Source organism: Sorex fumeus, unplaced genomic scaffold, assembly GCF_029834395.1.
Source record: "Sorex fumeus unplaced genomic scaffold, SorFum_2.1 ptg000131l, whole genome shotgun sequence".
Classification (NCBI taxonomy): Eukaryota; Metazoa; Chordata; class Mammalia; order Eulipotyphla; family Soricidae; genus Sorex; species Sorex fumeus.
The window spans coordinates 31,084,160-31,099,495 of NW_026606188.1; the positions used below are offsets into that span (position 1 = coordinate 31,084,160).

The following is a 15,336-nucleotide window of genomic DNA, read 5'->3' on the forward strand; positions in this document are numbered from 1 at the left end:
TCAAGGGACAATATGGGATGCTAGGGATCAAACCCAGGTCAATGGCATGTAAGGCAAATGCCCTACCCGCGGTACTATCTCTCCAGCCCTAAACTTCCACTGTAATTTTAATGTGCACTCAAGATTAAAACTAATGAATTAACCCTACTCTTCATGTTTTAATAAAAATTTCCAATCATTAAGATAGATAATGCAACATGAAAATATTAATGTTTAAGCATAGATTATTTGTTAAATTACTCCAACACAGCTAGTAATCCAGTCAATACTGAGTCAACTGGTGAGTTTATTCCATAAAGAAGTATTAATACTACACAAGTTACTTACCATGAGCCTTCAGAAGGAGTACAGAATGCGAGCCACCTACGTTCTTTGGATTGTCTGTCACATTGTACTTTTCGTGTGTAATCAAAGGTTGCTGAGAATGCTTATGAATTCGACCTGGATTTTTTTTAAATGAAAAAAGAAAATGAGAATCAATGAAAAGACGTAACATAAGATAAGAGAGCCCAAACAGGGAAGTATAAGTGCTTGCCTTATACTTGGCCACCATCACTTTGGTTCCTGACATCACATACAGGGTGCCTGAGTACTGCCAGGAGTGACCTCTGAGTACAGAGCAAGAATTAAGTCCTGAGCACTAGCAGATGTGCCCTCCAAAAAAAAAATCCCTCAAAAAAAGTGACATCAAAACAAGTTTCTGAAGGTATTAAAAATAAATACTACAAGATCAACAGATAAAGTCATTTCTAAACAAAAACTTATATTCTCTTTTAAAAATTAAAGACGTCATTTAGCCAACTGAAAAATAAATCAAAATAAGATCTTGGTACATCTGATCTCCTCCATGTGATACATAAAGAAATAAATCTAGAGAAAAGATAACATTCAGTGTGTAAACTCAAAAAAACAGCAGCGGCAATCTATCTCTCCCGCTGCCCTTGTTCGGTAGTCTCACGCTGTTCCCCCACCCTGGGGAGGTCGATGGCGACGCGCAGGTAAAGGAAAGAATGAGGGCCAGGCTGGTTGGTGTCAGTTGCAGTCTATTCCATTCCCATCTCCATTCTCCTCTGATTCTCCTGCTTCTTCCTCTCCCATGCTACTTCATTCTCATCCTCGATCCCACTTCATCCTCTTTCTGGCTCTGGAATCTGGATCTCCCTTCTCCTTCTCCTTCTGGAGTCTGGATTCTGATTCCCCAGCCCACTCTTTAGTCTAGTTTAAGTCCCAAAACCATGAGAGATTGGGGTAACAATTACACCTAGGTGTGGTCACAATCAATAGGGGTAAAGTTCTTTCCTTCGGGGAAAGCCACTTCTAGGACAGATACTCTCTCAGCAGGATGACCCACCCTAGAACGGAATCCCCTGGATGTGTTTCTCCTCTCTTTGTCCAACAAACATATAAGCATTCATAATATTAATCATTTTGTATGGACACAGTAAGAGATACATTAAGCTTATAGATTTGCTCTCCTAGGGCCATCTTGATCTCAGACTACAGTACTCAGGCCAGATAGTCTTTCCTATCCCTAGTCTCATCATTACTCTTGTATCATGACAGCATTTGTCTATGACCATGCTCTTAACTCATAGTTAAGAATCGTGGCACTTTGGCCTGGCCCATTTCGATGCCAGGGTAGCTCACAGCTTGCCCTGGGTCCATTCAGTCCCTCGTCATGACCCTGCTTTCGGGGTGCTAGGAACTAAGGGCAACTGAGGCTTAAGTCGAGAAAGCAGATGCCCAAGAGTGAATAATATTCAAAGCCAATTAAATCCTAAGTTACAAAGCATAATATTAACTGTCTTCCTGTATCTATACAAAAAGGACATTGCATTAAAGTAAATTATACAAAAGACATAGGAGAGGAGAAAGACAATATTAACTTATAATACAATTTCAGTCTCCTAGAAGGATCTGACCTTACAAATTAACAGAGTCTGATTAGGGGTAAAAGCTGATTAACTGGTTGGGGAAGAGAGCAGAGAGAAGTGGTTACAGATAAACGAAAGAATGGGAGTGACTCGGGAGCACTGTGATGGGTGTAACCTGATAAACCTAAGCTCCTTTGGCAAGGGAGAATGGACAAAGCAATGTTGTCCTACAATCCAGTGGAAAGAAATCCTGAGATTCTAATTGTACTACTGAGTTTAGCGAAGATGGCAAGAGGGAGAGGAGATGATCGGGTCCTGTGGACTATGGTAGGAGGATTTTGTCACCAGCATTTTGTTGGTGATGTGGCATGGTGCCATCGTACTTCTAAAACATAGAAACATCTACGGTTTTGTAAACCACTGTCTCCTCAATAAAGTGAACAAATAAATAAGGACCCAGAAGGGGAGAGGTCATGGTAAAAGAACAGCTATAAGCAATAGACAAGTTAAGGAAGTCAAATAATCTTAATGTGATCCCAAACAAGTAAAAATGTTCAATATGATATTTTTAACAAATACATATTTTTTAAAAATCTAGCCTTTCTCCATGCAGCACTGCTGTTTTTACTTTAGTTAACAGTTCATCGCGACTCCATCAGGGATAATCAGATCCAGTCCACCCAACCACATGAAGCTGCAGAAAATGTGGATCCAGAAGCATTGAGTATGACAAAAGCGCAAAAGAAGAAAAATAATGAGACTGAATGGGATTTTGACAGCGGGAGAATGCCCCTTAGATCTGAACAAGACTTGAATCCTTTCCAGGGATTTCTGATGAACACTGTGCCCTCCAATCTGGCCTCTGCCTTTTGAAAACCACCATCATCAAGAAGTCCCTCTGACTCACAGGATGCCCGTGCCAGGCTCAGGCAGCACAGACAGGGATAATGAAGCTGGCGACATCAGAGGTGGCTGCGGAGCCCAGGATGCCACCCATGTGTCATTAAATTTTAATTTTTCTTCATTTGTTTTTTCTTATATCACTTGTATAATCTATAGCCTCCGGCTTATCTCCCGGCCTTTAAGGGCTGATAAAATAGAGGCATAATCAAAAGAAAAATGTTTTGAGCAAGCCAGCCAGCAGCATATGAAACTGTTGAACGCAGAAGGCTCCCTGATGTGTACGACCATTTTTACCGATTTGTATGGCCTTAACTCAACAGTCTCGCAAGGCAACACATGTGCCAACATAGTTACTGAACATTGCGCATCACATTCCTAACATATTCGTCTTCCAATATAAAACACCTCTTTAATTATAGGAAGTGTAAGACACTTAGAGACAAACCCTACTTTCTGCACGGATTGGAGGTGGGAATTTATATATATAATTTTTTTTTGTCTTTTGGGGTCACATCCAGTGATGCTCAGAGGTTACTTCTGGCTCTGCACTCAGGAATCACTCTTGGCGGTGTTCAGGGACCATATGGGATGCTGGGAATCGAACTTGGGTTGATCTCGTGCAAGGCAAATGTCCAACCCACCGTGCTATCACTCCAGCCCCAGGAATTTATATTTCTGGGCCAGAGAGATGTACACTAGTTTTGCATGCAGCTCACCCAGGTTTGATCCCCAGCACCCTATATGGTCCACCAAACCTCACCAGTAATGATCCCTTGGCACAGAGCCAGGAGTAAACCCTGCGCACCACCAGGTATCACCAAAAACCAAATGTATAAAATAAAATGTATCTTTCTGGGCCCAGAGGAATAGCTCAAAGGCTTAGAGTACCTTCTTCGCTGTACAGTCACAAGTTCGAGTCCTGGTAGCCCCGCAGAAAGCCTGGTAGGCCTGCTTGCACATGGCAGCTCTGTGATCCCCACTGCCACAGAAATTTCCAGCAAAGGGCCATGGCCCCAGCAAGCACTGCAACTAGTAAGAACTGCAAGTGCTGTGGCCAGGAAGTGCAACCTGTAGTTGCAACCTGTGGTGGGGATATGTGAGAGCACCACCACCAACACAACTCAGAGTACAAGCTCCAACATGCGCTAAAGAAATGCAAGCCAACCATAATGCCCATAAGCAGAGAGAGAGAGAGAGTAAGAGGGAAAATGTCTGCCACAGAGCTAGGAGGAGGGGTGGGAGGGATACTAGGGATATTGATGTTAGAAAATGTGCACTGGTGGAGGGATGGGTGTTTGATCATTGTATGACTGAAATTCAAACATGAAAGTTTTGTAACTGTAGCTCACGGTGATTCAATAAAAAAAAATTTTAAGTAAAATAAAAATAACAAAGAAATGCAAGCCTCAGGGAGCACCAACTGCACAAGCACTGTGATCTACATATCCTCTGCGCATGACAAACACACCCCCATCATCTCATCACATCAGCAAGGAAGGAAGGGGGAAGGGGAAGGTAATAATTCATTGGTAAATAGATAAAAAATGAAAATAAAGCCTATCCTTTTTCTCTTGGAATGATGACAACTGTAATTGTAGGGGTAGTTTGCTGTTGTATCTTATATAAAAATCTATTGACACTTTTGGCATACCTCCATGAATGCAATACCTGCCCAGCACATGGATAAGATTCACTGTTGTTGTTTTTATTTATTCATTTTAGAGAAGACTCATAGATCAACCTTACCTCAAACATCAAGTTTTAATCTAAGCACAAGAAAACTGACAGGAATCTCTCTAATACTAACAACTGAATTAAAATGGATTCAAAGTGCTGGATCTTTCCTAATAAAGTGACACTAACCCCAAAATATGAATAGTTGTGGAGCCTATGAGACAGGAGGCAGAGCACTTGCCCTGGGTTAGACCCCAGCACTGCATATCATCCCAAGCCTGGAGTGATACCTAAGCACAGAACCAGGAGTAAAGTCCTGAGCACAGTCAGGTATGGCTCAAAACCAGACAAACAAAAAAATTAATGAATGGTTGAGTTCAATGTTAAAATTTAGAAAACTTCTCTGGGAAGGGACGGTTGAAAATGTTGAGAATGTCCCCTTAACTTGTCCTAAATGATAAGATGGTTAAAACCTCAACCAGAAATCTTTATTTGCAGTTCATAGTGTTATGGTGGAAGAACCTAGTGCCCATTGGTCATTTTAAATCTCACCTGCATGGGACAGAGGGAATAACTCAGGGCAGAGATAATCAGGGCATAAAAGAGGGCACAGTCACACACTCGGACCCACACTCGTGACATACATACAGCAGGAAGATACAACAGTTCTCTATGACCCCTCTCCTGTACCTGAGGGGAGGACAGAAAAAGCAGCAGTTCTCACACACAGGAGCTTGGCTGGAGAAGAAAGGAAAAGCCAAAGAGCAAAGAGCATCAGACACCAGCAGCGAGAGACAGATCACAGAGCCAAGTGACAGAGCAGCAGGCTACCAAGAGTGCTGGAAAGTGGAGAGACAGACTAACTTGAGCACACGGGGCCAGGACCTATGTGGAATCTGGACTTTATACATAGGACATCAGAAGACTGGAGATCACCGCCAACAAAAAAAAAAAAAGCATCTCTACCTAAACTATGAAATAAAGGAATCATATTATCAAACCCACCTGGGGTCTGTGTGCTGAATGTGCATACTGTGTATCCAAGGACATATTTAGGAGCTGTTAGAAGCTCACTACACAACAGGAAGTGTGTCTCAGGGGATAAGCCCTGGAGTGAATTTCTCACCAATGTGTAAAGCTCTAAAAAATGTGCTTCCCTGCTCTCTTCCCCTATAAAAAACTTTCTCTTGTGAACACGCTGACAACTTTCTGAGTGGGTTAGCTCCAAAGGAAACTAATTTTCCTCCTACAATGTTTATCTTTTGAATACTGAACCTGGATTTTGGAAAGGCAGGTTCTGAGTCCATGGATATGAGCTGGTCATGATTCACAACTCACTGTCTGAATGTCTGACCACGGTGTGAAGGGGAAATGAACTTTGGCACAGGAAGGGAATTTGCAAAGGTTTTTAAGTCAGTTGGAGGGGAGGGAAGAGGGGAGCGGGCAACTTTCTCAATTGGGCTGCCAGAATTCCTGCCTACTTCCGTCTTGCAGCAGCTACTTAGAGAGATCAGCCCCAGATGCAGTCACCCAGACGCCACACAGCCACAGCCACAGAAATGTTAGGGTCTCTGACATTTCCTAATGGTTTCCAACCCAGCAATGCTTCTCTCTGCAGTTCACGTGGAACTTCCTTGCTCAATCAGGATGTTAGCAATAACTGTATTTGCATCAAACAAAAATGCTTTGTTACTCATCTCTTTTGACTAAATGTTCTTCCCCCACCTCCACCCCTTCTATTCCTTTTGATATTATTGTTGGGATGACTAGGGATTAAACACACTTAGTTGTGGCGATCATCAGGGGTCACATACTTTGACCATGGAGCCAAGGATCACAACAGCACGCTGGAATCTGGCCCTGCTCATGTCGGTCATGCAGAGCATGGGACTGGAGATCCGATACTACTGACCCCACCACCTGGGCCCCAGCACTCTGTTACTTTAAATGATTATCTTAATGTACAGGTTTCCTCTTCTGAGAAGTTCCACCTGTCCAACTGCATATAAATTGGAACCTACCCAATTTGGATGTAAGGCAGGAAAGCAGCTATTTAAGACTCTGCTGGATTCTTCCTTTGGGCAGCCCTCAACTTAAGTTCTTTGAAATCATTTTTTTGTGTCTTCCATGCAGCAGCAATATTTTCTTTTAATTAACTCTCATCATAGAGAGCAGGGTGATTCTTTGTGGACCATATATAATCCTGCACAGAACCGGTGTCTGAATTACAATGAGAAATTACCAACTAGAAATGTTTTCTCTAACTCTAGTATAAATTATGGGGCAGCAATGTTTCTACTAAAAACATCTGTGATCTGAAAATTATGATAGGATTATTTTCTCTCTTGAAGTGAGGGAAACGCTTAACAAAAAGGCTATTTTTATAATGGCATGTCAAATAGTAGCTGTTAAAATTGAATGTATTGTGTGATAGGATATTTAGCTTAAAATATCCTAGTATCAGTTTTAAAAATCTCGACCTGGGCAGATTTTGAGACTGTAAGATTTCCCTCAAAGAACTGAGTACAAAAAAAAAAAAAGAACTGAGTACAGGCTTTGTAGGTAGAAGGTCTGGGTTCAACCCCCAGCATCACACGGTCCCCAAACACTACAAGGTATTGTCTGTACCAAAACAAAAAGTAAAGACAAATAAGCCAACAAAAATCTACTACTACAATTCATAAAGTCAATAAGATTTCATAATCTTATTGTATCAGATTTTAGTATCTATCATTTACTAACTTGGCATTATTATTACGAATACAAAAAAAACAATTTCTAAACTAAAAATAATCCAGAAACTAGATTATACTAAAGGAAATTGGGCGTATGAGAAGGGTAGGAACAGAGAACAAAGAAAATCATTTTGAGGGTATGTTATTTGGCATAGGAGCAATTCAAACTCAGTTTGATTAACTGTCACTGTCACTGTCCTCCCGCTGTTCATCGATTTGCTCAAGCAGGCACCAGTAACATCTTCATTGTGAGACTTGTTGTTACTGTTTTTGGCATATCGAATACAGGCTTGACAGGCTCTGTCCTGTGGGCGGGATACTCTCGGTAGCTTGCTGGGCTCTCCAAGAGGGACAGAGGAATCGAACCTGGGTCGGCGACGTGCAAGGCAAACGCCCTACCCACTGTGCTACAAATAAAAGTATCAGGGGTCGAAGCAATAGTAGACTGGAGAGGCCATTTGCCTTGCATACAGCCAACCCAGGTTCGATCCCCGGCATTCCATATGATCACCCGAGCACTGTCGGGAGTGATTCCTGAGTGCAGAGCCAGGAGTAACTCCTGAGTGTCACCGAGTGTGACCCAAAAAGCAAAAAAATAAATAAAAATATCAAATAAGAGTGGTGTGAATCTGAGAATATATTTAGAAATTCAAAGTTGTTTGTGTATGAGGACATGCAAGTATGAATGTTTGTCTTAGAATCTGTCTTACAGAAATACTCATCTTTCAGCATATATAGGAATGTTTACTGGGGCCAGAGAGAGAGCTTAGCAATGCGCTTTGTGCTTTGCAATGTACTATGCATGCAGGAGGTCTACGTTCAATCCCCAACAACACATAGTTCTGCAAGGAACAGTGACAGTAAGTACTTGACCAGAAGAAGCCATAGAGCACTTCTGGATGTGAAGAAAAAGAAAGAAAAGAAAAGAAAAGAAAAGAAAAGAAACCTGCAACACATTTTTATGCTGTCAAAAAAAAAAGTAAACAAGCTAAATGTCCATCTGTTTTTTCTAACTTATATACTTATAAATTCTTGTCCTAAACAAATATTAAATATAAGGCAACAGCTCAATTACAACTCAATAATCTCCAAAAAGAAATAATTATATAAAATAAAGTTATATTATCTACCCAGTAAGCAGTATTAAAATTAACCAAGGAAAAAAACTATGGGCAAAAAAAAAAAAGGTCCACCTGGATATTTATAAAACTGCTCTTTTAAATAACCCTTAGGTTAAACAGGAAATCAAAATGAAAATCACACATCTTAAAAATGAATAACAATGAAGACACTTCATATCAAAACACGTGTGATGTAATCAAGGTACTATTCAAAACAAGATTTTATCATCTTAAAATAATTTCCTCAAAAAAAGACTTAAAGTATTGAAGTAATCATTTCATTCAAGAGAGGAAAATCACCCAAATATAACCTAAGAAACTAGGAAGGAATATTGATTAAAAATAAAGACAGGCATTAGAAAACTATTAAGTAAAAAATTAAAATCTGTCAAAGGAAAATAAAATCAACTGTCTTCTTGACAAGCCTAACAACATCACAACAAGAGAACCAGAGAGCTAGTACAGATGCTAAGGTGCTTGCCTTCCATGCAGCTAACCCCAAGCAAATTCCCAGCATTACACATGGTCCCCTGAGCACTACCAGGAAAGTTCTTGAACACTGCTAGTTGTGCCTTAAAACCCCCTCTCCTGAAAAAATAAAGAAAAGAAATAGCATGGGCCCATGGGTGGAGCTCAGCATCAGAGCATTCGCCTTCCATATGAGAAGTCCTGAGTTCCTTACCTGGCATGAAGAGAGAGAAATGAAGAGAGAAACAGAAAGAGGGAAGGTAAAAGAAGGAAATGTTTTTAAAAGGACCAGAGAAATAGCATAGTGGGCAGAGTACTCGCCTTGTGTCTGGCTTACCTGAGTTCAATCCCCATTTCTGGGAAGTCTAACAAAAAAGGATCAGAAAAAGAGTAACTCCCAAAAATAATAAAAAGAATTTTACCTGAGTCAAATATTTTCATCCCAAAAGGCTCAGACTGTAATGTGAAGGAACTCCACCATTTAAAAAAAGTCTCTGGAGCCCAGGGTCTGACTCAGTGGCTAAAAGTGCCTCCTTATAAGCATCAGGCCACAAGTTCTAACTCCAGAGTCATCCATACATGCCATGTGAAGTCCCGAGTTCTGCTACCTGGGAGCCCCAGAGCCATAACAGTGTGTGATCCCAACACACAGCCAGACATCTACAAGAATCTCATTTAAAGTGTCATCTCTGAGGAGCACCACAGAAAAAAGCTGTGGAGGGGGTATGGTGCTGCTAGCAGGTCAATCTGTACCTGTGAGGCGAGTGCATCAGCAGCCTGATGGCACCGTCAGACTTTCAGATACCCCTAAATTACTGCTGTGCCTTTGGCCAGACCCCAAAAACTTGGGGCAAAGTTTACCAAGAAAGTAAACGGCCAAAAGTTAGGTATGTGGGAGACACACCCACAAACCACCTCCAGCCCAGCTATATAATTGGAGGCATGGCCTCTCTAGCTCCTGATCTAACTGCTTAAAGGCCATGATCCCAGAGACTCAGAAAGGAATCCGGAACCCAAAGGCTTTTGGCAGAAATGCGTCCTGTTCCTGCAGTAGATTATTGGCGCTGGACCACTCCAGGTGGGAATAGGTTTTGTACTTCGGCCTGTTCCCCCTGGCGGCCCGGTGACTGCCATCCTCCAGAGGCCACTGGACAGTCAGGTTTGGGCCTGCAGTGACAAGACAGACGGGGCCTCACCAGATGGGTGTGGAACCGGCCCTTTCCTCCCCATCCCAACAAGACCCCGAGTCACCGCCTACAAACAGTGCTGATCAAGCAGATTAACGGCCATGATCCCAGAGACTCAGAAACAAATCTTGAAACCCAGCGGCTTTTGGCAGAAATGCATCTGGACCGCATACAAGGTGGCTGCCGCCTCAGAGCTTATTGGAAAGCCAGGTATGGCAGGCAGTGACAGGGTAACCACAGTCTCAAGGGAAGTGGGGCGATAACGGCTCATCCTTCATGCCCACCGAGGTCATGAGTTGCACCCCACGAGCGGCTCTCTGGCACGGCCATGGCTCCAGAGGCAAAAGAACTTAATCCAGAGCCCGGCAACTTGCAGCAGAAAAGTGAATGGACCATGCGTTAAACTATAGTGCCATGCCTCTCTGGGAGGGAAAGGGTGTTGCTCCCATCCGCCTTCCCCACCCCCACCCCCGGCAGCAAGGTGGCCACTGCCTCAGAGCTTATTGGAAAGTCAGGTATGAGCCAGCGGTGACGGAGCAACTGCAGTCTCATTGGAAGGGGGGTGGTACCAGCTCGTCGTTCACGCCCTACCAAGGTCACAAGTTGCCCCCCATGAGCGGCTCTCTGGCACAGCCATAACACCAGATACACAGAAACCAATCTTGTAATGATCTGGCTCTTTGCAGAAATCTAAAATCATTATATGATTCTCATAACCAACTATAGAAAACAAAGTATTTAACAATGCCTTTTCAGCAATTCTGATTTTGGGGGGGGGGGGGATTCTGAACAATAATTGTGCATCTTTTGTCGAAATAATGAGTGTAATCAATGTAGAGAAGAGTTAAGTAGAAATCATCTGCCTCACAGGCATTGGCAGGGGTGGGAGGAAGGTATATTGGGGTTCTTGGTGGAGAAAAATGAGTACTGGTGAAGGGAGAGGTGTTTGATCATTGTATGACAGAGACTTAAACCTGAAAACTTTGTAACTTTTCCCACAGTTATTCAATAGATAAATATAAGAAGAAAAAAATAAAATTATGAAAAAAAAAGTAAGGTGGAGTTCATGCCCAATTCAATCAGCTAATCAGTGGCTGAATAAATAGCAGTACTCCTACATAAAAAAAAGAAAAGAAAAGAAAAGAAAAGAAAAGAAAGAAAGAAAGAAAGAAAGAAAGAAAGAAAGAAAGAAAGAAAGAAAAAAGCTGTGGAAGCACCATGACCGGGAGCACGACTTTCCGGGAGCACATGCATTAGTGTCACAGCAACCCCCAGTGATCACAACTACCAGGACATGCACAAGTTCCACAACTGAGTGTGCTCCCGAGCAGTGGACTCAGTGTGAAGACACCACAACCACACATGCAGCAACAGCAGTGAAGGGAAAGGAAGGGAGACTATGTCCTCAACTTTAAATTCTTATTGAAACTCATTCTGTGAGATTAGCAAAATACTAAAACCAAAACACACACACAATCCTCCAACCATACACATACACACACACACACACACACACACACACACACAATCCTCCAACTATAGACTAACATCATTTAGGAAAAAAGACGCAAAAATCTGAAGGTATCAGCTCAAAGGGCTGGAACTTTGCGTGCAGGAAACCTTAGTTCAATCCCTGGCACCACATAGACCCCGAAACAACTTCCCAAGACACAAGCCAGGAGAGGCCCTGAAAATCTAATGGCAGGGCTGCAGGGAGCTTTGAAATATTTTAGAATAAATGAAAGTGAATAAAAATAACTGAGAGAATAATGAAATATGACCAAGTTCAAGCTTAAAGGACATTAACCTTTCGTAAGTCTATAAAGTAAAAAACAAAATGTCATTAATTGCTGAAAGATATTACATAAAATTCAGCATACATTCATGACACAATCTCTAGCAAGTAATATTTCCTAAATAGGATTTTTTCTTAAATCCACCACGGGGGTGAAAGATAGCACAGTTGTTTGGGCATATGACTAGCATGAGTCTGACCTGGGTTGATTCCAGCACCACTTGATTCCTTCCATATCAGCAGGTGCAACTCTGGAGACCCCACAGCATTTCCAAGTGTGACTCTGGAGGCTCCTAGCACTGTCTGGATGACCTGAGTATCTCTGGCACTAGAGGACCCAAGCACCAGTACATCCTAAGGCCTTGGACTGAAAGGCTAGTCTGGTTGACTGAGAATCATCAGTAGAAGTCTCAGGTTTCCTGAGCACTGCTTGAGAGACCCACCAAAACAAAAAACAAAACACTAACCCAAAACAAATGAACCAAAGAGAAGAAGAAATAGATGACACTAAACACACACTACCAGATGCATTCCTATCAAAGTAAGGTATAAGATAAAAAAGCTTGCCTTATTACCACTGCAATTCCATGGATCCAAGGAAAACTAGAAAAAATCTTTATGAGAGGAGACTCTGCCACTGCCACTGCCCACTGTCCTCCCGTTGTTCATCGATTTGCTCGAGCAGGCCCAGTAACGTCTCCATTGTGAGACTTCTTGTTACTGTGTTTGGCATATTGAATACTCTCGGTAGCTTGCCAGGCTCTCCAAGGGGCAGAGGAATCGAACCTGGCTCAGCTGGGCTGGCTGTGCACAAGGCAAACACCCTACCGCTGTGCTATCACTCCAGGCAAAGGAGACTCTACAATTAAATAATGAAAATGAGAACTATTAAACCTGTCATTATGAAGACTGGATGCTATGTTCATCTAAAACACACAAAGGCCAGAGGTAGCTCCATGACTTGAACATTTTCTTTCCAGGCAGGAAGCCTGTGTTTGATCCTTGGTACCTCATGGTCCCCGGAGCAATGCCAGGACTGACCCCAGAGCATAAATCCAGGAGTAGTCCCAAAGCACTAGCTGGTATGACCCAAACTACCAACCCCACTCACTCCCCAAAAATATATATGAAGACAATCAACTGAAAAAGTAGATGGCATCATTCAAGGTTAAGAATAAAAAAAAAATTTACTTTTGTATACACCAGCAAATTCAAAAAAGAAAAACGGAATAATTCCATTCATGATAGCTTGGGAAATCTATTTTTTAGAAACAAAAGAAAAACTACATGAGCCCTGTTAAAAGCACTATAAAATTTACCTGAAATACATGCATACATAGAATTTGAATAAATGTAATTTACTGTGTAATATCGCAATATACTTCTAAATAGGAAAACACATTATCACAGATATGTCAATGGTTCCTTCAGATTAATTTAAAATTTCACTTCAATTTAAATTACAACCTAATAAGATTTTAATGGAATTTGACAAATCAATTATTAAATTAATATCAGAAGAGACAATGAAGAGGCAAGATTCCTGAAAAAAAATGTCCTGAACTATAACATGTTCTATCAAAATTCACAACCTATTCTAAGGCTAAAGTAGTTTCAACCAGAAGAGGAATAGACAAATAGATCAATGGAAAAATAAATTAGAAATAGTTTGATTCATTAAAAGAGTTTTGTATATGATAAAGACATTTTTGAAGCAGCAGAAATAAAATAAACTGTTCACCTTTAAAAAAAAACTCTATTAGGACACCTGGTCATTCATTTGGCAAATACTATTATACCATGGCTTACTATAACTGAGAAGATCAGAGATAAAGCAGAAAATAAGAACAGTTATATGTAGTGAAGATCCATTAAGAGCTGTCAAGAGGAAAGAGATGACCACCACGTGAGCTACGAAAATGTCAAAAAGAAAAGAACAAACAAAAACTATTATAAATGACCCAAAAGTTATTTAATAATTTTTCAAAATCTGCATTAGTAAAGTGACACTCATGAAAACCAGAGCTCATTCCACACAGAATCATGTCTAAGAAAAAGTATTTGTAATCTTTGATTCACTATAGAACTACGTGAACTTAGTCAATAAGGAACCTAATTTTCATTCAAGCACAAATCCATTATAATTTTTTATATATGTAGAGTTCTACTGATTGGAACCATTAGTTCTTCTCTAAGGGAGGTTGCATTCAGGCTGGAGACAAGGTTCTACATAATCATGTGATCTGCGATATTCCTAAACTGTTCAAATGACAAGTCATGAGGGATCTCTAACTTTGTTAATTAACTAAATTGGTAGGTTTCTTAATTGTGAATTACCTAGTCAGTTCGATCTTTCAGTTCAAACTCTCAGCATTTTATCTAACTGCTTATCTTACGAGAGGGCAATGGCAGTGAGTCTGAGTAGAAAATAGCCACTGGAAGAGGATTTTAAATGGGTTTTACTGAAACTGGGTACATTTTACATTTATATGGGCTTCAGGGATTATATGACTGCTTTGAAAAATAGTTTCAACCTCGGAAAACCTCACTGCTTTTAAGTGGAGCACAACTCATAAATGATCCACATACACAGGACTAGATAACAAAAGAATGATTTATGCTGTAGTTGCACTTAGTCCTCCAATACAAAGAAACTAGAAAGTTAATTTCTTGGAGCAGTAATCTCTAGGTATGTTTCCCAGACATTTTGTTTTGTTGTTTTTCTTTCCACCAAGTTTTTTAAAAGGGTTCCCCCCAAGCCTGGTGGAGAGCAGGTCTGAGCCGGGGGTGGGGGCGCGATGGGTACCTCATGGGACGGGGGGCGCTCCGGCCCGTCCTTCACGCCCGACCGAGGTCACCAGTTGCCCCCCACGAGCGGCTCTCCGGCACGGCCACGGCCCCAGAAGCACAGAAACCAATCTCTTAATTATCTGACTCTCAGTAGAAATACTTGCAGGGTTAATAAATAAAATAGCAGAAATCCAAAACCGCGTGGCCGCTATCATGGCCACGCGACATCATTTAATTCTTGAACCCAGCTATAGAAAGCAGATCATTTCACAATGCTTTTTCAGCATGGCTGAGTTTGGGGGGGGGGGGGGTAAAGTCTAAATAATAATGGTGCAACTTTTATCAAAACAATGAAGCTAGTCAAAGTAGACAGAGTGTTAACTAGAATTCATCTACCCCACAGACATTGGGGGGGGTTGGGAGGGTTTATTGGGGTTCTTCGTGGTGAAAAATGAGTATTGGTAAAGGGAATTGTGATTGATGTTTGCATGACTGAGACCTAGGCTTGAAGGCTTTGTAATTTTTCCCACAGCGATTCACTAAATAAATAAATAAATAAAATTTTAAAAAAAAGTGTTCCCCCCAATATATGTGCATTTTTGTTAATAAGCATATTTATATGCTACTTTTAAATTTTTATATAGACAGTGATCTTCACACATTTGTTTACAATATGTTCCAGGTATACAATATTTCTACCTTCAATCCTGCCACTCCATGAACCCATTTCTCTACCAGTGACCCCAGGTTCCCTCCCACCCACCCCCAACCTGACTCCTTGAGTTGGGT

General features: G+C 41.3%; 1 protein-coding gene across 2 annotated transcripts in view; it reads right to left on the minus strand.

Moving 5' to 3' along the window:
- Positions 1–15,336, minus strand: part of FRRS1 (ferric chelate reductase 1) — a 67,563-nt gene that overhangs the window by 12,670 nt on the left and 39,557 nt on the right. For both annotated transcript variants that reach the window (XM_056139130.1, XM_056139131.1), the window contains exon 9: positions 328–441. In XM_056139130.1, the coding sequence (XP_055995105.1) occupies positions 328–441 (114 nt within the window). The remainder of the gene's footprint in view (positions 1–327; positions 442–15,336) is intronic.